The sequence below is a fragment of the Empidonax traillii genome, unplaced genomic scaffold, assembly GCF_003031625.1.
Source record: "Empidonax traillii isolate 1590-97213 ecotype Southwest subspecies unplaced genomic scaffold, ASM303162v1 scaffold37:size1818073, whole genome shotgun sequence".
In the NCBI taxonomy this organism is placed as follows: domain Eukaryota; kingdom Metazoa; phylum Chordata; class Aves; order Passeriformes; family Tyrannidae; genus Empidonax; species Empidonax traillii.
In genome coordinates this window covers 1,245,902-1,268,769 of record NW_020955230.1, presented here as the reverse complement: position 1 = coordinate 1,268,769, position 22,868 = coordinate 1,245,902, and the positions used below count along the sequence as shown (strand labels likewise).

The following is a 22,868-nucleotide window of genomic DNA, read 5'->3' as shown; positions in this document are numbered from 1 at the left end:
TGACCCCTAAAAGTGCTGAAGGGAACCCTGAAGATGACCCTGATAGGTCACCGAAGATAGGGAAATACTTCATTATTATAAAATAATATTTTTATTTTTTGAATTAAAGCTGACTTACTCTGTGTAAATGATTTTGAGTTTGATTTGTGTTTTCATTTAAAATAGGAAAATAAAGACCTGCATCAGACATTTTAATAGCTTAAACTTTCTAGAATTGAGTCCTTAGAAGATTATGAGAAATATGACAGTAAACAGGAGCAAGTCATGTGCAGTGAGGGCATACACAATTAGCCATGAATAACAAAGATGATCATCTTGAAGGATGAGTGTTCAGGCTTGTGAATCATCCCTGATCCAATATAAGTTCTGATTCAAATGATGTCTGGAGTGGTTTGTGTTCAATATAGTATTTGAATGCAAATCATGTTTCGAATTTTCACAGTTGTATTCTGAATACAGCATGACTAACTAGCTAAGGAACGTCCCAGCCTAGACTTATAAAGGAAGAAGTGGGAATTTTCTTGACAGTGTAATGAAAGCTGCACTTGACAGTTCATAGCCTGAAATATATCACTTCTTGAGTTTTACACTTTTTTTGTATTAATGGGAGTGTTTTTTCTTATTATAAGCATTCTTTAGTAAAATTCCAAGTGTGAGATTATTTCTATTTCTCACACGAATACACACTTGACCTCTATCATACTTGACCTGTAATGAGGCACACAAGATCTCAGACCGTGATATTCTCTTTCCTTCTCCTCCGGGTCTTTTAAGGAATGTAGAGAACATGGATCACTTAGGATGAACAGATGATATTTCTGTTCATGGTTGGTGAGTACAGGGCAAGTACTGAACTTATGGAAGCATCCCAGAATATAACGATGGCTTGAAAGCTCTTGCCAAGTTATGAATTAATTCATGAAAGAAAAAACCAACCAAACAAAAAACCCAAACAAAAACAAACCAATAAAAAACCACAAACAAGAAACACTCTCTACCCAATCCCCATTTGAATGGATTTAGGAAGATCAGGTATAGTAACACTTCAGTGTTTTACTCTGCTGTCCACAAAGGTGACCTTCATGCGGAAGTGGATAGAAAAACTAAGAAGAAAATCCTCTTGATGCAGCTGAGGTTTAGAGAAAATTGTGTGATTTCCTTTTAAAGGTGCTAACCCTTTCACACATTAAGGGATAATAGTAATGGCTCTTCATCTGGCCCTTGCTTTTTTTTTTTTTTTTTTTTAATGTTTGAAAACCCCAGGAATTCACAGTGCACCTACTCTAGAGATTGTAATTTGGTATAATTTGTTACCAGTTTTTTTCAATGTCAGCTTTTTCAAATGTATTGAAATGAGTAGTGTTATATAACTAGCAATTAATTTTCTGTTATCAGAGCCCTTATGTGTTAAAATAAGCTGATGAAGAGCAGCTTTCTGTGATGGTAGTTTTATACTCCTTCCTTCATCTCTCTGATGACCTGAGTGTGATAAGACAGAATGAATGAGCATGTGAACTGATCTGCAGTTACACTCACGGGCAATTCTTATTCTGTACTGAGTATTTTCTTAGTTCTCTCTAATCACACTCAAAAAAATACAGCACTTTCAGACTACTTGTTATATTGTGCCCACATAGCCCAGACAAGGAAAAACCAAACAAAATGGCTTCCCTTTTAGCTGCTTCTGGCTAGAAGTTCGGGGATTGTTCTTAAATTCGAGAGGAGAGTTAAATATGCTAGCAACAAAGGTCATTTTAATAAAGGGTAGACTTATCACCAGGTGGAAATAATAGTTGTTCAGTGTGATGCTGGAGAAAGCGGGAACAGATTTTCTGCTCTGTCTGGAGTTTTTGATTCTTTTACTATCTGAGTGCAGAGGAGAATTTTTCAGTGCACAGGAAAGCAGAGAATTAAACAATGCCTGTAAAGGCTAATCATTTTTAGATTGGCAAACCTTGAAAGCTTGCCCAAACTTGTCCTCCAAAATGGACAAGACAGTCCCTGACCCAGTGATACTCATTTTTGATAAGTTCTTAAACACAGCACTTGGTGTGCTGATGATTTGCTAGAGTTGAAAAAGGACAAGCAGAAGGGTATTTCCATACAAAAGTATTTAAGCTGATGGCAAGCTTCAAACAAAATAATGGAAAATCCAATACAGGATTCAGTCAACAGAGAAACTGAATTCATGCAAACTGGCGTGGTTTGCTATATTCAAAATAAGAACAGCGAAAAAACCCCACACTTCATTCTCACGAGTGTAAAGGTAGCTCTATGAAATTGGTCCACTCAAGGCTTAAGTTGGAGCAGGCTTACCTTGGAACAGCTGTGCTAGATTTTTTTGCCCCGCTCCCCCCTTCCCCCATCAGCCTTCCCCGCTTTTTGGAAATAGCTGTGTAACAGCTGCTGGTCCATTGTGGTTAATGGCCCAGCACACTGAGTTTAAACTGACACCTATTTCAGATTACCTTGGCAGTCAGGCACTAATCTGCAGTGGTTTAGCAGCTGCCACTCGAGCAGCTGAGCCCTCTCCCTCTTCCCTGGGTGGGAACCTTGCGGAGATGGGTGGGGCAGACAGCTGCGGGCAGGCACCAGTGCAGCCCTCCCAGACATCCCACCGTTAGCCATAACCGCTTCCAAGTCACAGACCCTTGACATAGTGCTTAAAAAAATCTGGGTTTGAATATATTTAAGCTAATTGGAAAAAATCTCCTGACAGTGTGAGTATTTTCTCCTTGAATTCACTGTGATACGTCCTTGAAGAAATAATTCCCCATTAATCAGGTGGTAATGAATGGCAAAAATTGACAGAAGGATAAAGAATAACAAGGACAAGATTTTGGGCTCAGCGCAGAGTTTGTGGATGTAGAAAGAAATCAGAGTTGAAGATCCTTTCCAACCTTGATATTCATTAACTTCAGATAAAATAACTTTAGATTTAGATACAGTGATCACAAAATTTAGATCGAAAGATTAAAAAATTCAAGATACATGATTATTTCAATTTTTTATATTAAGAAGATAACATGAAAAATCTCCAGTTAGAGCAGGAGCACATGTGCTTACTGGTTACAGTAGAATGCAGTGATAATAATGATAGATTTTATGGATTAAAAGATAGTGATGTGAGTCTGAAATATTTTTGTAAGGAGGTTTAATATATCGTGAATTTTCAAGGTTCTTTAGTAGAACCTGTTTTAGGGCGTATTGAGTTTATATGTTTACTGATTTCAAAACAAAAGGCTCTGATCAGTAACAAATTGTGAATTTTCAGAGAATCTTGGATTTTTTTCCTATCATGGGATTTGAGGCCAAAAGAAACGCATGTTAATTCCTGTCTGGGCAGTGGTTACTGCTAGAGTTTTCTTAATGTAGAAAAAAAATCCATATCTAAATCTTAACAGTATATTTGCATAAATTTAGGCTTCTCATTAATTTTTATTTTAGTGCATAAAAGAGTTATATCCAGCTTGAAATTCTTCTTTGATATGTATATTCATGCAAAGTGCTGATTCAGTAAAGCGTGAAATTTTGTGTCATAATTTCACCTTACTTTGCTAGGAGATGGAGAAGAAGCTCCTTAATGATGAGAAATATAGGTCAGGGAAGTAGGACAGCAAGTTTTTAGGTCTCTTACTATGAAGGAACTGCATTTTGAAGTTTCTGTATTTTAAGAGGCTTATTTTTTGGAGTAAATCTAGAGAAATGGTTTATCTCCATTCCTTCCTTTGAATGATGACCACTTCATGGAGAAATGATGCAGCTAGAGTGCAAAAGGGAATGAAGTATAATAGTGAATTTCACAAGGGTAGGTTTTGTGGCATGGGTGGGATGCATTTTCCCTTGGGCAGCGTAAAATGTGAAATGGATTCTGCAGGCCAGAGCTCTTCCCTTCTCCATTCTCCCATGCCATCATGGTTTTGTACAGTGGGGAAGAAGAGTAATTTATTCAGATGACTCTGGCCCTAGTGATGTTGAATATGTTGAATGTGATACAGCTTCAGAATAATGGACCTCTGTTAAATTATTCCTTGCTTTCTCTTGGGCTGGTTACTGGCTCTGAACAAGGTGATACCTGGCTGGGAACCCTGTCTGGCCAAAAGAGTCCAGAGTTTAACTGTTTCCCCAAGGCAAGTGATTTGACTATTGTAAAACTACAAGTAGGGGTTCAGTGATACATTAGATTCTATTGATGCTGACCCATTCTGTGTTTAAAAAAATTGTCCAAGTAATTTTTTTTTTTTGTACTGAGATAATTTGGAGCATAAATCCAAGGATTGTTTTGAGACCTGAACTGCGATTTGATGTGTCTAGTTTGAGGCAATTGGTAAAAACCTATTTTCAGATAAGAGGCAGATTTTAATTTTGAGGGCTTTCTCTCAATATATATGGAACAGCTTATGTGTAATGCAGTCTTTGATTTCAGTCTGCAAATCACGTGCCTGAGAGGTGTTGCAGTGTTCAGCATCAGAAAGCCTAAGCTGCTTTGTGGTCATGCATTGCCTTTGTTGGTTTCCCCCATTTTAAAATTAAATAATGATGTATTTTGTGAAATACTTCGGCATTTCATTACTTCAGGAAAAAACAAAACAAATATCTTGGAGGTAGGAAAGTAAGTACAGCATTCAGCTGTACTGAGGTTTAGGAATATATGACTGGATTTCTTGAACCACCAAATCTGTCAAGTTCCTTCCTGTGTCATATGCTTGGCAAGAATGTTGCTGAACTACAACTTCTAATAGACATTGCCAGCCTAGGTTGATAAGTGACCAGTTTATACCAATTTTGTCTGTGCTGGTATTGTGTTTTAACATAAATATTTTTCTTTCTTCTCTGTTTTCCCCTCCCCTGTGACAAAGTTTAGCTGTGTCATTCCAGCCTTTGTTGTGCTGAGGCAGCCGAGGTTTGCCTGTCAAATCTCTCATCTCTGATCACTTGGCGTGATGAGAGACTCCCATCCCTGATCACTTGGTATCTTTCTCTGCACCCACTTAAATTCACTTTTCTTACCCATGTCCGTGTAAAATGATAACTCCAGGGATCATGTTTTCTTTCCTTGTGCTACTATTGGCAGTGCCCTGGTGGCCTTAAGGCTGAGAGGCTTGACTGCTTCAAGTGACAGGATTCCTAAGTGAGTGACCTGGTGTTGCTGCCCTGTTTAATTCTGCCCTGTTTCTACTGCTTCATCTCTCAGTTCACCAGATTCATGTAGTCCTCTGACCTTGTGCAACCTCTTGTGAATTTATGGGAGCAAGTTTTGATGCTATAACAAAACATTTAAAAATGCCTGTCACAGCCTAGTTTTTGGGGAAACTTCACTGACAGCAGTTTGACTTTCAGTACTACCTTGTGTCATCTTGATGTCTCTGATCTGCTCCTTACCCACATACAGTTTTTCTGCTCATCCCCATTGTAACTGTGATAGTGTCACTTATTTCTACTTTGGGCACTGGTTTAGCAAAAAATACCCAGCTTGTGGTAATCAGCTAACTCATTTCTTTTTTATCTGAAAACCCACAAGTTTGACATTTGAATAAATCAGGAAGTGACTCCTAGTCTGAGGCAGGATGCTGTGTCTTAGTGGTGATGCCCTACTTTCATGTTATGAGAATAAAGGAAGCTTAGGCACTTAGATCAGAAGGGGTAAAAGCCAAACCAAATCTCCCTTTCAGGATCCTTACTCATTTAGCATAAATACACATAAGCTTACTTTGCATATAAAATACCAGAGATATGCAATTACTGTCTTTCTGCTGTAGCTCCTCCCTTCATCCACCTTCTCCATTTTCTTCTTTTTGTGTATACATCCTGTTAATGTGGCAAATTTTATAAATTTCAAATCAGCAAGTGAGAATTCCTGAATGAGAACAGGAAATGGAAAAAATTAATTTTTTTTTTTACACTACCTGTCGTTTCATACTAACATGAATTAAAATAATGGGAGAGAAAGATACTCCATCTAGAAACAAAATGGTATTGATTCTGTAAGTGAAATGTAAATGAATAAATGTGTGATTTACTTCAGTGAAAAACCAACACATTTTATCAGTATTACAATAAAGTACTGATTTGTGACAACTAACTTAGAAAAGTTTCCATACATTCAGAAATGACATCTGTCTGCATTTTCTTGGGCTTGTACAGAAATTGTCCAGGCAGTGTGTTCTGAAACGGGAACTACAGCTATTAGTTTCCTTAATAATAATGGAAACTCTTACTTATTAAATAAAAACATATGTGAAATGTAACATAAGCAGTCTGCCCTTATGGATTTTTTTGCAGTTTGTTTGTATGCAGTATGTAGTTTTGGTGTGTTTTTTTTTACAACTCTCCCTGACAGGCTTCCACCTTTAGGTGAAACAACCTTATGGTAAAATCCCAGAATTCAACTACAAGTGTAGTTGTTTCAGATTGCCTTTATCTATTTAAATGTCAGGTCTCCACTAAAGCTTGACCAAATTTTGAAAAATAAATTTGTTACACACTTTTTTTCATTCTTGGAAATCACAAGTCCATGAGTGACTTTGATGGTGACAGGGGCTTAGGGGCATGAAGACTTGCTTCTTGGACAGGAAATAAACTAGTCATGTCAAATGTAGCTTTTGTTATTGTTCCTGTCTTCAATGGTATACGTTATTCTTTCCATTTCAAGGAGTTTAAATTTAGAAAGATTAAACGCAATTTTCAAACTTTGTATTGAGGAACTAGAATCTTTTTACCTGCTTTTTAGCAGGCTGGGTAATTGTATGTATGTCTCTATATGTATATATATGTGTGTGTGGGTGTATATTTTATTATATATATTTATATATTTTTATATATATAAAATTGATATCAAGAATAACCTTTTATCTTTAAATTTTACTGTGCAGTATGGCCACTTCTTGTGTAGAAATTTTGTTCTAATCTTGTGCCTTTGAGAATATTTTTACAAAATATCTATATATTTACTACATTTGATGTTGTGGGGGTTTTTTCTGTTAAAATTGCCTAATATTTATTGCTTGCCTTTCATACAGCATCCTCTTCAGTTCTGTGTGCTATTCCTAGGAATCTTGAACATCTGCGACTCATTCACTTTATAAAATGAGTAGGCAGTCAGCATCTTTTAGTTATGTTTGATGGTGCTTGTTGTCTATCCAGAAATTACTATATATGATCTATTATCTGCAGGTTCTCCGAGTTGATACTGAAGTGCAAGTACTAAGGATGCTTTTACATGATGCAGTGATTTTTTCATGTATTCTGGCTTCCCCTAATAACCCATGCAGTTGATAATGAACTTCGTGCATTTGCTTAATCATGTGTATCAGATGGAAGTTCGCTGAAAAGAGTCTTGAACTGGCATTAGTTCTAGGCCTTAGTAGTTTGGTTTAGTGGATCTAAATTAAGTATTTAGAAAGTTGTGTAGTAAAGGGGAGAGAGAGATAATTTTATGGTTAGATACATTTGAGCAGTGTTGTGTTTGGTTTTTTTCTTAAAATGTTTAAATTTTATATTTTCTCTTACTTTTTTAAGGGCTGAGGGCAGCCCAGGATGGCCGAAGCTTCCTATGATCAATTATTAAAGCAAGTTGAGGCATTAAAGATGGAGAACTCCAACCTTCGGCAGGAGCTAGAGGATAACTCAAATCACCTGACAAAACTGGAAACCGAGGCGTCCAATATGAAGGTATGGCCAGCTCTGTGCCTGAGGTGCATCGGAGTTTCTGTTGCTGCCTTTTGTGTCACGGACTGGGAGTTGCTCAACGACTTTTGTGTACTTTTGGATTCCTATAGAAGTTCCTTTTCCAGGCTGTTAAGGGAAAACTATCAAATCTACTTTATTATTATTAATAATAGTAGTAGTAGTAGTAGTAATAATTTCAAAACCATTTTCTAGAAAACAGCTTCCAGATTTCATAGCTTCTTTTCTTGCATGCTGTGATAAGTGTGACCATTTTATCACAGCTGAACTTCCTGGCAGGAAGTCCAGAGCACTAACATAGATTGACAAAGCAAGAATTGTTCAGCCCTTGAAAACAAGGGAAAGACTGGAGGTTTTCTCTGTTTTCAGGTAAGTCTGGAGGTTGATATTTACCATCTCAAAAGGAAGAGTTTCTTATTTTGATAATACCACAAGTCCTCCAACCTCTCTCAAAGCCTAAACTAATACTTCATAATTTCACCCACTTCCATCCCTCTGGTGTTTATTGCCAAGGTGTGGGCCTTCAGAGCCACCTATCCAAGAGCAAACACTAGGCTCAACTGGAATTCTGATGGATTTTAACCCACTGGAAGATACATACAAAGTTGCATCCTTGTGATCCATGACACTAAGCAAGGCAGAATTCTACAAGTGTTATAGCTGTGTTAATATAGTGCTGTTTTTAAGCTCAAAAATCCCACTGCTTTTTGCTAACAGCCGGCAAAACCAGTCTGCTTTTGGTACCTCAGTTAAAAGGGCTTAGCAGATGTGAAAAAAATGTTTGTTTGCTGAGTTACGTATCTGAAAACTAGTCCTACCATTTGTACTGCCTTTCTTAAGTTGATATTACAACCAATTTGACAATTACTCCCCTTTCCTGCCTGTCACTGCAGTCTAAAATAAGGGAGGGAAGAACGTGGCAGGGGATATTCAAAGATATTCCTGATAGTTTTGAAAAAGAGGAGTGAAAATGTCCCTTTTCCCTCCTTTGTCCACATACAAGTGCTTTGGCTTTTTGTTGTTTGTTTGGGGTTTTTTAAGTTTTTGTGCAGATAATTAAATTTCCACTATCTAGAGACAGTCCAGCTGTACAAGCTGATCGCCAGGGCATTAATTTGGGATGCAGAGCAGCTTTATGTTCTTACTTTACATCTGTCAGATCACCAAACAGAAAATGGCTCTATTACATTCCACAGAGAGGTGCTTATGAGCATGTTCAAAGTAGAGGTTGCGTTTTTTTTGTCCTGAGGTTCCTTTCTAGATCTAAGGAATTTACCCCCAAAAAGCTCGCAACTCAAATATCAAACTCAGTATGTTCCTTTTCACTTTAGGGGGTGGGTGGAGAGAGGACTGTTGAGATTAATTTCGCTTTTTTGATTCTTTTTAAAATCTGTGTTCTATTAAGAAATCCCTGTTATATTAAGAAATCTTAACTATGTTCTTCAGGAATATTTGCTCCTGCACCTGAAGAAAGAAGTTGTTTCTTTCTCGTTTGTTTTAGATGAGTTTGGAAGGGTCACAACACAGCTTTGATTTGAACCTGAAGGATAGTGTCGGAATGGTCTTGGGATCTGATTGGAGTCTGTGGGTATAGTCTGGTGAGGATCATTGCAGGATTTTCTTAAGTCAGGAGATAATTTTAGTTTTGCAAGATTTTGGAGAAAGTATGTGATGGCTTTGTATTACTGAAAGAAACTGCATGGTTTGTGTGGCTCCAGTGCCATAATTAGGGATAATTACAAGCAAAGTCATTAGAAGAGCCAGAGCACTCAAGATGGAAAACCCTTTGGCTACCATATATGCAGTTAAAATCTTACGAAAAAAATTATCCTTTGGGAGCATGTTAGTGTCACAGAGCCCTTGCAACCCCTCCCACCAAGTAAAAGCCCATATATTAGTGGGAGAAGGGGAGCAAGAATGGGGAAAACAAGCTGTGGTTCTGTGACAGACATCACTGTTTTTGCAATATGACTTTTCATCTGTGGACCAGTGCAGGGACATCTCATAGTAACTCCTTGGGCTGCTGCTTTGTCTCTTCATTTCCTTATATTATTTAATCAGCTGTGAAAGGCAATAGTTGAGAATTGTATTGTATATTTAAAGAATTGTATATTTAAAGAATTTGATTTTGGAAGTAGTAGTGTTAAAATGTTGTGTAAGTGTGCCCCATCTTTACAATCCTTTCATTTTAGAATTGTAAGGTAATCATACGGGTATTAAAAGCTTAACATGAGCTCATCTTGCACATGTATTTATTATAAACTACTACTGACCTATATAAGAATAGTGTGTGAATGCTTCATGTTTAAAGCTAAATCTCTTGTTTAAAAGTAAAAACTCCATTTGCTAACCAGAAAACAACCTGATGGGTAAACAAAGAGAAATGTGATAATGGGGGTGTGCCAAAATGATTAGTAAAACAATCTCTGCTTTGTTTTTTAATTTGTGTTGTCCTAGGGATTAACTGTTCAAACAAAAGAAATCCCTCAGAGTATTATGACTAACTTGGGAAATTCAGTTGTTATTATTGGCTTATTGTCAGATGAAATACAGCAGTTTGGTATGATAAAATGTTCTGTCTAAATCAACAAATATGCTGTTTCATGGTTGATGAAATAACAGTGTTGGCCAATAAGCAAAGAAAAATTGTGTCAGGGTCTAGATGGAAGAGTTACTGCAGAAACACAGGCTATGGACAAATTTAGAAAAATACGTAAAATTAATGAAGAGACAAAAAGCAGTCCAGTGCCAGCTATACTACTCCCACATTTGTGTTTACATCTCCCACATTTGTAGGAGATTTCTGTGAGATTTTCCTGCTTTATTCTTGTCAAAGACAAGTACTTTTCTCTTAAGGATGGTACATGCATATTTTTCTAATGTCATAACTACTGGATATCAGCTTTTTCCCCTGTATAAAATCTGGAGGGAAACAGGTATATTTAACTCCTAGAACTCAAGAAGTAGTAAAGGAGCATCATCATGCTTGATTTTCACACTCACTGAGTGCTTGGATTTTACAGTAAATGATAAATACATGATGTCTTGTGTAAGAAAGCCATTTGTAGTATATGTGATGCTCTGGGCAAAACATCTCTTACTTTCATGTAGTACACTTAAAGTTTTATTCTACGTATGATTTTTCAGTTTATTTAATTCTTCATTTTATTCTTCTGAATGTATAGTGAGGAATTCTGTCTTTGGGAATAAGTACCTGCTTTTATCAGATGTCTCCTCCATTAGGTAAGCAGGTGGCTACAGTTTCTTTTATATTGCCAAACCCCATTTTATGGTCCATACTTTCAGGCTTAGCCACCATTTCTTGGTATTTAACCTTAAAAACCCTTTTTGCCCTGATCAACTGCCTCTGATCATCAGTGTTTGTTGACACTCACTGTACAGCACAGAAGGTGCTGGGATATATTTTTGTAACTGGCACAAGAGATTTTTTTTCAGTTTATTGTAGTAAGCTATGTGTTTGCAGATTAGAATTTGAAGCCCAACATATTCACAGAGACCTCTGATATATACAGCCTTAATTAACATTTTGTCAGGTGCTATGTATTCTCCCAAATAACAAGCCACAGGGTAAGAGGAAATGGCTTCAAGTTGCTGCAGCAGAGGTTTATTTTGGATGTTAGGGAAAAGTTCTTCACCAAAGGAGTTGTCAAGCACAGGAGCAGGCTGCTCAGAGCAGTGATGTAATCACCGTCCCTGGAGGTATTTGAAGATACATAGATGTGGCACTTGCATTACTGGTAGACCTGGCAGTACAGGGTTAACAGCTGACCTTAAAGATTTTTCCCAGCTAAATGATTCAGTGATTCTATAGTCATGTTGTGATGTCATTATTGTGCTGCTGTGAGGTTGTGAATACATGTTACCTCTTTTACTGCGTCCTCCTGGCATTTGTTTGTTTCACATCATTCTGTGCATGCCTGGCTTCCGCTTTGTGGAGAAGAATCCTGTTTACCTGGATACAGGCTGTAGTGAAAAAAACTTCTTTTTTTGCTTCCTACTTGGAGCAATTGAACATAAATTTTTCCTCCTTAATTAGCCAGTGTGTCACCAAGTCATGAGAAACCCAGTGTGCTCTTCCTTTGCTCATTGCAATGCAAGTAGTGCAGCTCAGGAAGTGGTGCCTGTGTTGAATCTGCCCTTCTCCTGGCATTGTTTCCAGGCAGCTTCCAGCCAACTAATGAGTCAACTTCATTGTCTGACTGATTTTTTTAGCGTTCTGGCTGATGAATCCAAAGTTAAGGGGTTTGGGGTTTTTTTAACACTTTTGTACTCCTGGCTCTTAGGAGTTGTTTTTGAGGTACTGTGGGCTCTGCTGACTTGTTTTTTTTCTCTAAATTTCCAGTGTTTATAAAGCATACATGGATACATACACTGTGTGATACACAGTAGATGCTTTCTCTTGTTTTCTGTGATACTTCACTGAATTTTGTTAGTCTCAGCTTTTGGGTAGCATTTAGGAGGAACATGAATTACAGACAACAATAAAGGGAAATGTAGAAATATCTGGAAGAGCAGTTCAAGATCCTCAGATGAGGAGTTTGTGTAGTAAGTTTCCTGCTTTTGAGAAGGAAGCTATGTGACGAAACCAATGAATCAGAAGCATAAATTAAAAAAAATTCTTTGCAGTTCTTGTATGTATGTGTTGCAGTGAATTTGACCACCAGATCTGTTCTTTGCCTGTGGCCATAACAAACTTTGTGTTTGAGATAAACTATGAAAAAAACGTAATTTACACAATCAAGTTCACCTTTACACTTTTTCATTTTTAGACTGAAAAAAACCACACACCAAAGAAAAACTTAAAATGTATTTTATTTGAGTTTGCACATTAAAACCTCAAGGAAATGCCAGGTTTAAGGTAGCTGATGCTATCCTGATTTTGCCAGCTGGTCTGTACATCCTATAATGCATTTTTACCTAATCTACAAAAAAACCCTTCCAAAGTCAGCATGATCAATGCTCCTAGTATGGATGAAAATACATGCTTGTGTAACAGTGTTATTTTTTAGTTTACTTCTGCAAAGGAAGTTTTTTAACAGATATTTTCCGGTATATAGGGATGTGTATTATGTCAAGTACTGCTCTTTCAAGTTACTTCTTGGCAGAAATTGAGTCTGCAGAAAAAAATAAAATTTTTTCCCCAGAAAATGCTTTTTTTTTTCCTCCCACAGTATTAAAACTAAATTAGAACTCCATCCTTCTCTCTCAGCTGGATTTCTTAGCCAAGTCATGTTTCTTTGAATGACTGTGGTCTCATTATGAGTGGGTCAGATACATTCTGGAAATTGCACGACTGCAGTCCCCACTCAGAAACACTGTCTGCAGATGGCCAAGCTGGCAGGAAAGAATTCAGTGAGGACTGTAGGATACACACCTCACATGGCACTGGCCAGACACTGCTCAAAATATATATATTATATTCAGTACAACCTACCAAAATATTTTGATTTAATAATAAATTATATTTTGTTTTCACTGTAACCGAATTATGTTTTGTAGTCTGAAATATTATTCTGAATTTTAATTCTGAAATGTAATAATACAGATGTTAAAAAACTGCTATGTCAACTGTGTCTGTTATGCACAGTAATGAATCACCTAGCTGTAGAAATTTAACATTTTAGCTGTTTAAGAAGGGAGAACATAAAAAACATAGGAGTAGCACAGTATCTGACACTTTGAAGGTCAGGTCACCTTCCAAAGTGGTTGACCATATAGGCATTTGCACAGTAGATGCATATACACCCCTGCTCTCAGTTGGAGCCTCTTTTAGCTTTGTATTCATCCCATTCTGCACAACAGATGTGATAAAAAAATGGACAGAATGTGGTGATACTTTCTTTTTTCTTTGATTAGCCATTCTGGCTTTCTAATTTTTTCATATTTGCGTTGTTTAACTCCCTGTTTAAACAGACTTACTGTACATGATAATTGAGAGTGAAATGAGCTGCATGTAGTCTCACACACAAGGGATGTTCATCTGGAGAACAGGAGCAGATCTACTGTCTTCTTGCTGCTGATATTGGCAATGAGTATTTTGAGGCTAAACTAATGAAAATACAATTTTCATGTGTTTTTCAGCAAACACATTGTTTGGCGAACAAGTAGGGAGAAGAGGCATTGATTCAGCAGTTGATGTACTAGCCTGTTTAAATATTTGCGGAATACGTGCTAAATTCTCAGCTTCTATACCTTGTACTGTGTGAACTCATCCAGTGCTTTCCTTCTAATATGTGCTTGGTTTCCATTTATTTCAACACATCCTTTCCCAGCGTGTATGCTCTTGAACTTTTGAAGTCTTGCAAGAGAAAATAGTGATCATGGTTAGTGTAGGAAACATTATATGGGGTTTTTATTTATTTTTTATCCCCCTAACACAAGCCTACATCTTCCTTCTTTAATTATTTCGCTTGCTTGTACTTGGATTTTGCCCATGCAGAATGTTTTTTGTGGTACCCTGTGCACTCCAGCCTTTCAGGAGGCAAGAGGTAATGTCATTATTAAAGGCACATAAAGGAGTCCATTGTATCAGGATAATGACACAGAGAGGAAGCATACTGGTAATATGGTAGATATGCAGGGGATGGTGCAATTGATAGGTTCTCTATAAATAGATGTAATTCTGAAAACATGAGTGGGTATTGGTGATTCCATAAATTCTAATGTGTGAGTGGAAGAAACTATCATAAGCTGAACTGATCCTTACAAATTGAATCAAGTGATGAATTCTGGGAAATTTTGGAATCTAGGAAATATTCTTTTCAGTGTCTGCACAACAAATGCAGTCAGACATCTTCCTAAGTTCTCGTGAAATAAAAATGCGGTTATGAAAGTCATCTTGCATGCTACAAAATTGACTTTTAAAATATCAGTGAATTTATTTAAGCTGCAAAGAAGAAGCAGTAGCATTATGTTATGGGATTTTTGTGTCTTTTATGATTTTAAAATAAGTAATATTTTTAACCTGATCTTTGCAACTCCAGAGATTCTACCAGAATCCAAATTGGTTGGAAAATGGAAGATTTTTTTTTTTTAATTTTTTTTTTTAGAATTTGGGTGAAATTGAGCTGGTGATATATATAATTAATGCTATTACTTCAGATGGCCATTTTTGTGCACATAAAATCAGATAACTTAAGTTGACCTGACAGTGTGCTTGCACGTAAAACTTAATACTATCTTCTGTATGTGGTTACAGCAAGTGACAGCTCCTGAGCATGGTGGCACCGAGTGAATATTTTTCTTTCAGAAAGTGACATTGTTTTAAATTAAAATGAACAACATCATCTCATATAACAAACGCTCTCCTCTTTCTGCAAGGCTGAAAGTTGAGTTTGCTGCGGTGTTTCACCTCGGTCAGCAGTGCTGTCATCATTGCTTTTGTTATTTGGATCTGGTTATAGGGTTGAGCAACCAGAGCCCCAATTAGAGAGGTTCCCACCAAGCTTGATTAATTATGGCAGTGTAATTCACCAAAATGGAGAGGGGGAAAGGGCTTCTTCCAAGCACTCCCTTGTTTCCGATGAATGTTGTACCACTATGATAGAATTAAGGCACTGTCAAATTCAAATAGTGATGAAGGGTCATGTAAGACCTTGAATTTAAGTTCAAGGCATAGAAAAATACTGTTGTTATTGTCTGTCCCTCACACTGTTTTAACATCTAATGATTTTGAGGAATTTGACTGATGGATATGCTTTTAGTATATGCTGCTTTTTTCTGCCCTTTCAAACAAATAATAATTGAAAAAATCTGGTGTTCAACCCCATTGAGGGTCAAAATGCACTTTCAGGTTATGAATTTTATGTTAAAGTTCCAGTATATCAGGTTAAAAACATTAGTACAAATGTTGTCCGAAATACTCTCATTTTAAAATATGGCTGATTTGGTTACAAGTAATAGTTCTTAGTCTGTATGTGTATTTCTGTCCTACTGAGTGCTAAGATAGATGTTCAGTTACTGTCTGAAATTGTAAAGGAAACATAACTGATTTGTCTGAATTGTTATCAGAATGTCGTTTTCAGATACCGTATCTTGAAATGTTCCTAAATACTAATATTTATACTTAAAATTCTCAAAAATCAAACACTTTTTAAAGCTTAACTCCTTAGGATTTTAAATCTGCCCTTGTTAATGTTATTCCTCTGAGATTCCTTTCTTTATACGCAGCCCTTAAGTAATTTTATTTACAACCTTTACCACTTCGCTGGAGGAATATACTGTTGGTTAAGGTGCTTTTCTTTTCAGTAGTTGTACAGTTACATGCTGGTGGATCTGATTTTTTTTTTTTTAATTTAATTTAATTATCTATAAAGTAATTTTAAGGTCAGGACTATATCCACAGAGTCAAAAACAAACAAGCAAACAAACAAACAAAAAAAACCCACCAACCAGAGAAACAAAAAATTGACATTGTTTCGGTACTTCACAGTCCAGAGACTGTGAAGACAGAAACCTCTTTAAATGATGATGAGTCATAGGGCCTGCTCCATTTCCAAAAGAATTCTTTTGTTTCTCTGCCGCAGGACAAGATAAACTTGGTTATATTATAGTGACCATTAAAATAATTTGACTTGTGTTCTTTAAAAGAACAGAAGAAAAACTTGTAGCTTTTCCTTATAGATACATTTGTGTATTCTTTCAGTAAGTCACTGCTAAATTAGTAAAGAATTTGCTTAGAATAGTGCCGTAAACCACTATGAATATATTTATTGAAAGTGGCATAACTAAGCAGAAAATTAATTTACCTTTAGTAAAATTGATTCAGGTTTGTTTGTGGAGACTGTTATACTCTTTAGCAGAAATTATATCAAATATAATACAGAATGGTTGTGGGAAAGTACTATTTCAAAGAACTGTGTTAATGTAAACAGTGTTAGTGCTGAATCCTGGATTATAAGTAGTGAATAAATAAACATTTTCATTAGCACAGTAATAGATAACTTACCACGTTCCCTGCAGGTAGGTTATTGCAGAAAACTTCTCCATTCTTTATTCAAGTGAAAATGTGAATTCTCCAACGTGTCATTTTAGCTCACAGCCTCATTTTCCACCAGTACTTGGCTCAGGGGCTGCCACTCTCTCTAACCTTTCTCTGCTTTATTTAACTGCCTATTTATTTGTCAGCTTAAAGTGTGCCATGACAGAATTTGAAGGTGGTGTCATAGCCTCATAATGGCACTATAGCAGAGAAATGTAGAAAAATACAGGAAAGAGCACTTTGTCTACTAACTTGAAAAAAAAAAGTGTGTTCTGTTTGGAAAAAAAAAAAAAAGAGAGAATTTTTTAAAAATGCAAATGTTAAACTGTTGTCAATATTTTGAGAGAGCAGTCCCTTGCTGCCTGGACACCTCAGTCATGTAATTTGGTAGTGCAGGAAAAGCTGATGGTAATTTCGTTTAGCTTTTCATATTGGCTCTTGAAGCAGGAAGACTCCTCATGTAGGAGAGTGTCCTGAGCATACTGAAATAGCAGATGTGCCACACAAAGGGGTGAGAAAGAGGCCTCTAAGAAAGGAATGGAAGGAGAGTTGGGATGTTTGTGCTGGGTTTTTACCCTGTACAAATGTGTTGTTTTCAGAGAAAAGTGATTCATTAGTTATGTATAAATTTATCTGAGGTGACAGATCTTTCACAAGACTGCAAAACTCTCGAGACCTACTCCATGTATCCACATTGCCCTTTGAGACTTTTAAGCTAAGACTGCTGGCTGCAGATTTCATCTGCCCTTACATCAGATAATGTGGGAGTCCTTTGAAAAACACCACATTAGTTGTTTGTCTGACTTTGCTGACAAGGCAGATGTTATGTATAGAAATGGCTGGGCTGTATAGCTAATGAGGATGCCCTTGAGCACAAGCACAGGGAAGATGTCTTTCCAAGAGCAGAGATTTTATCACCCCAGGCTTGATCTTAAAGGCAAAGCTGGCTTTAACAGGTAGTGCAGTAAGAGCAGATCTGTAGGTAATTGTATTAAGGGCCCACCATGCATACTGTGTGTATTTCAGGGGATTCTGGTTTTGGACTGTCTTCATCCTGGTCCCATGAAGTGAGTGCCCTTTTGCATTCTTGAGTGGAACTGCTGGTTTGGTTTGATCTGAAAGGAATACTCAGAGATAGCCTAGAGTGTGAACCAAAGTACAGCTGGTGGGGCAGGTGGGAATCTGGGGACACACTGATCCAAACTAAAACATGAATGTGGACACACACCTTGCCTTCATCAGTCTTGGGAAATTTGACCTCAATTCCACCTGCAGGATTCTTTCCACAAAACAGTGTAAACATAATTTGTGTATCTGTACTCCAGAATTCTTCATGAAGTTCCAGCACCTAATTCCGTGGTGGGGGCAACAGTGACTGAGCTGCTACCATTTTATCTGAGTCTAGTGCTTGGAGATTGTTTTCCCAGAACCTTGTACAGTTCTATACTCAAAATTCTTCTAGTTTTTTTTTTTTTATAATTTATTTTATTTTATTTACTTTTCTTGTTACAAGGAACAACACTTTAAATGTAGAGAAGCTCAATCTTGTGCTGTTTAAAGAATATCTTGACTATTTATAGATGTCATGTTGTTTCCCTTGAAAAAAGCTAAATATATTTAAAAGATATTTCCTGTATAAGTTGCAAGAAACAGTAATATCAGCAGTATGGTATGCTTAAAAGAGCAAAATAGTGATGTGGGCATCTTTTTAAATTATCTAGAATTCATTGTAATGATTTTCGGAAGTGAAATACTATGTTCAGAGTCTATGTGTGAAAACTATACAGTACCTTTCATTACCCAGAATTGTTTTCATCTCCTGACTGTTGCTGCTTGTGGAGATATTTTCTGTGTCACAGTAGAATTACAATAAGGGCTGTTTGCCTTGTTTCCAGTGTTTTTAATTTGTTTTTTGCTATGAATGCATCTGCCATTATGATATTGAAAAGGCTTTCACTAACTTGCATTTAATCGTCTACCTGAATTTAGGCCACTGAGCATTGGGTACCTGCGGGTTACAGGCCCCTCTTAGTGTAGTAGCCGTTGTTTACTATGAATCTTTTTGTGCACTAGAACTATGTTTCTTCAGCTGTATAATTCTGTCATACATAATTTCAATAGCACGGGGTGGTATTCTTGGGTTTGAGGCTTCAGTTGCATGAAGGAGTCTTAAATGTCTTCCTTGTAGGCTTGGTGGTGGTAATAGTAGTAGTAACAATAGAAATAATAGCCACCATGAAGGAAACCTAAATCTTTTGCTCACAGGCATGGTAGCGGTAGCATTTGTAACAAGAATAACATGACTCTTTTTGTTGGCTTACAGTGGTTCTAAGGCCTCAAGGAAAGGCCTTAGTCTGGGGATTACTTCTGTTCATGATACTTTTCTGCTAGTTACACAACCAAACTTCACTTTTACAAGATTGACTAATTTCTCTGTGCTTAACATTTCTCCATCCGTAAATTCGAGATAACTGGTATTCACTTTGAGGGGAACATGTTTTAAGTACGCCATTGGGTTGAACTACCAAATAGGCTGAGTCATGCAGGATATAGTTTACATTTTGACAGTGTTTGGGGAAATTCTGTAGAATATTATTTGTTGACAGTGAAAGTTGTAACGCTTGATCACTGCTCACATGAAATATAGTTTACATCAGTGTCTCAGAAGCTGTTACATGAATGTGCACTTGTGAGCAAGACAAGACGTAGTTATCTTGTGGTTTATTATTTTCAGGTTTTCTTAATCAAGCTTAATTTCTTACAGGAGGTACTGAAACAGCTACAAGGAAGTATTGAAGATGAGGCAATGTCATCTTCTGGGCAAATAGACTTACTGGAACGACTTAAAGGTAGATCCAGAATTACGTTTTAACTAGGTTCTTTTGTTTCTCCGTTGTTTTTTCTTTGCGATAAAATTTTCTAACTGAGCTGCATCTTCTTCCTGGTGCTGGTTTTGATGGTTAGGCATAGTCTCAGTTTCTGCTATTTTTGCTAAACATTTTCAGACACATTCTCCAAAAAAAATAGGTGCTCCTATGCTGCTTTTATGCTTTTGCTACTGTTATTCTTATGAATTGCTTTTGATAAAACTTGCATTTCATTCAGTTCTTCAGAAAAAATACGTGTAAGTTAATGATGGAGCAATTCCACTGATTTTCTAAATGTGTTTGCATGTCCTGCCTTCTCCATGTCATGTTACTGGAATTGTTCCTGTCATGCTACAAATTGATGCCCCCTTCCATATAGCATGTGCTGGAATGTGCATCATTCCGTTGTATGGGATGTGGAAAACAAGACCAGACCACTGTCTCCCAGTATACATCCATTATCCCTGCCACTGACCCAGAAATTCCATAGGAGATATCTACATTTAAGAGCCCTGTGATGAACAGAGTAACCATCTGTTATGTGGCCGAAGCATCTGCAGGATCTCTGAAAAAGAAATCGTTAGGAAGATAATTCACGTGATGTATATGCAAAACACTCCCCATTTTTGAAGTACTCTGGGAAAGAGGCAGGCAGGCTTGTGTGGGGTTACTGTTGTGATTGCTAGGATTGCAGTTTGGCTGTGTGCTCAGATTACTGTTCTCTAAGTCTAACATTAACATCGGGTTTGTTCACAGTATCACCTTCAGTGGATTTCCATGCAAAATGTTTTCATTAAAAAAAACCCACGGATTTATTCAGAAAGTAAGAAATTTAAGATAGAAATGATCTTTCAAATGTGTGCTGCTGAACTTCTGCTCTGGAAATGTTTGCTCTTTATTATCCAGAACTGAACTTGGAAGGTACCAACTTCCCTGGAGTGAAGTTAAGGCCAAAGGTGTCTGGGCGTTCCTATGGGAGCCGGGAAGGGTCTGTGTCAAGCCGTTCAGGAGAGTGCAGTCCAGTTCCCATGGGGTCATTTCCAAGAAGAGGCTTTATGAATGGAAGCAGAGAGAGCACTGGTTATTTAGAAGAGCTAGAAAAAGAGAGGTAAATTTATTTGCTTATTCATCCAGTATGGATTGACTTCTCATTTTAACATGACAGTTTACTATCACAGCTGGTATTTAGTTGTCATGAATGTGGTTTTGGTCACTGGTGTATTTACCTTGACAGGTGGGAAACTGGGAATCTACATTCTACTTAGATGCACATGCACAAAAATATTTTTAAAAGTCTGGGAACATCGTTCAGTTTCTACTGTTTCTTCATATATGCATTTCATCGTTACTCTTTGTTGTGTGAAGATTACTTTATTTTGATGATCAGGTGGTCAGTATCTGAAATATTTTTAGGTAGAGAGAGTGGAGCATCCCAAACGCTTCCATATCTCCTCACCACTGTTGATAAATGCCGAAACTATAACAATGTGATGTTGCAGTCTCTTTCTCTCTTTTGCAAATAGTTTTTAAGTACCAAAACTGGTTTATCAGTTATTTACTCTTACCAGACATTTACCTAGTTATTCTGCTCTCTAAGCAAATATGTCAGCTAAACAAACTCTTACCTTCAAGATGTTTTTCCCATTGTGCAATGACAAAATTGAAGTATTTCTTTTCTTGGAAGGAAGTTATATCCATTTAATAGTTGTATCCATTTCAGATCATAGTACAGAATTGTAGCACTTTATCAGTCACTTACAAAGGAAATGCAAGGTAAGAGATATGCAGCTGTTCCCATTGAAGACATCTTTATATCATAATATGAACCTGACTCAAATACCAGATGTTTTCAGAAGCCCATCTGCAAGACAGGGTTTCCTAAAGATTTGGTCATTGGCATCTTCTAAATGGATGTGGTATCAAGCTGGAGGCTGCAAAACTAAATAAACTGTATCACAGTATGTTTTGGTCTGGTAGTTGTTAACAAGCAAAAAAATCCACTTCAGAGTCGCAGTAGAAATGTTTGTGGGTAACGAGTGGTTTGTGGACAGCTCTCTAGAAACTCCTCCTCTTAACAGCATTTCCTGGTGTTCAACATAATTTTTTCAGCCAAACTTGAAAGGAATATGCTTTCCTTCCAAGGTACTATGTCCTGGTCCCTTTCTTTTGGTCCTGTCAGTAGAATGAAACTAACTTCCCATGGGTTTGTACTAAGCCTTTTCTGGCAGCCACTCTATTTTTTCCCTTCTTCTAGCCAGGATCACTAATGATACTTGTTCCATTGCATAAAACCTAGATTCCTTGGGAATTTGGAAATCTTCCCACTTGCTCATCCCAGTCTTCAAGAATCTAACGTGTCTGTCATCTTCCATCTTTACAAACTGTGCCTTTGGTTGTATTTTTCCAGTGCTGTTTTTTTTACTGCAGTGATACTAGAATCTTTAAATGTAATTGGGACTTTCAGTTAAGGTTTAAATGAACTCTTGGTCACTTGGCAAAAGGAGTATTTTTAGCAGCTGGAGTTCTTTAATCTTGTGTGATATGCACATCTGATTTATGATCTATGATCCTTTCCCACTCTGGGGATTCTGAGGTGATACTTCTTTGGACATGTTTCTTGACAAAGACAGCTTAGGCAGTGCATGGGTGTCTGTTCCAAATAACACTGGCAAAAGGGATAAGGATATTTTAATTTCGGAATAGCTTAGGCACTGTTACCGTCACAGCTGATGGGGTAAATATTTGGCCTGTGGAGTTCTGTAGAGGCATGGCCAGATCACACCTGGCGTCATTATCAGTGAAATGGTGGATAATCCAAGCTGCTATAATTCTTTATGCTGTTCCAGGGGACAGGTAGGAGTCTGTAGGGCATTGATGAGAACCCTAGGTAGCCAGATGAATCAGAACATGGGGTGGGGGCCATAGGATTGTGCATCTGAAATCACTACGATTTCTGAAATAAAATGAACCCGTTGCTTTCCTATGCTTTGTGCCTAAATTTGTTTGGCATACCTACTGAGTTTCTGTGTTTCTAAACATATATATAAATATATGTTATTCGCTAATTTTTTCTAGCAGTTAAACAGACTTTAAGGAACTTGCAAAATTTGACGAGCCTAAAATAATTTAGAATAAAGTAACACTTTCTGGAAAACTGCAGCAGAGGAACATTTCCACTCAGTATCTTAACACAGTGGCACAGTATGTGCTGCTAATGGGCAACAGTGTTTGTGTGAGGAGTAAATGAGGATTTAATTATTTAGAGTGGCTTGGTGGGCGCCTGATGGCCAGTCAGGGTCAACCCACCACAGACA

The 22,868-nt window shown here is 37.2% G+C and overlaps 1 protein-coding gene across 1 annotated transcript in view; it reads left to right on the top strand.

The window, feature by feature from the left end:
• The window catches only part of APC (APC, WNT signaling pathway regulator), an 83,317-nt gene that overhangs the window by 23,447 nt on the left and 37,002 nt on the right, over positions 1 to 22,868 (top strand). Inside the window, exons 2-5 of the mRNA XM_027878038.1 lie at positions 7,519 to 7,671; positions 19,452 to 19,536; positions 20,461 to 20,662; positions 22,401 to 22,407. Coding sequence (XP_027733839.1) covers positions 7,537 to 7,671; positions 19,452 to 19,536; positions 20,461 to 20,662; positions 22,401 to 22,407 — 429 coding nt within the window. The 5' untranslated portion in view covers positions 7,519 to 7,536. The remainder of the gene's footprint in view (positions 1 to 7,518; positions 7,672 to 19,451; positions 19,537 to 20,460; positions 20,663 to 22,400; positions 22,408 to 22,868) is intronic.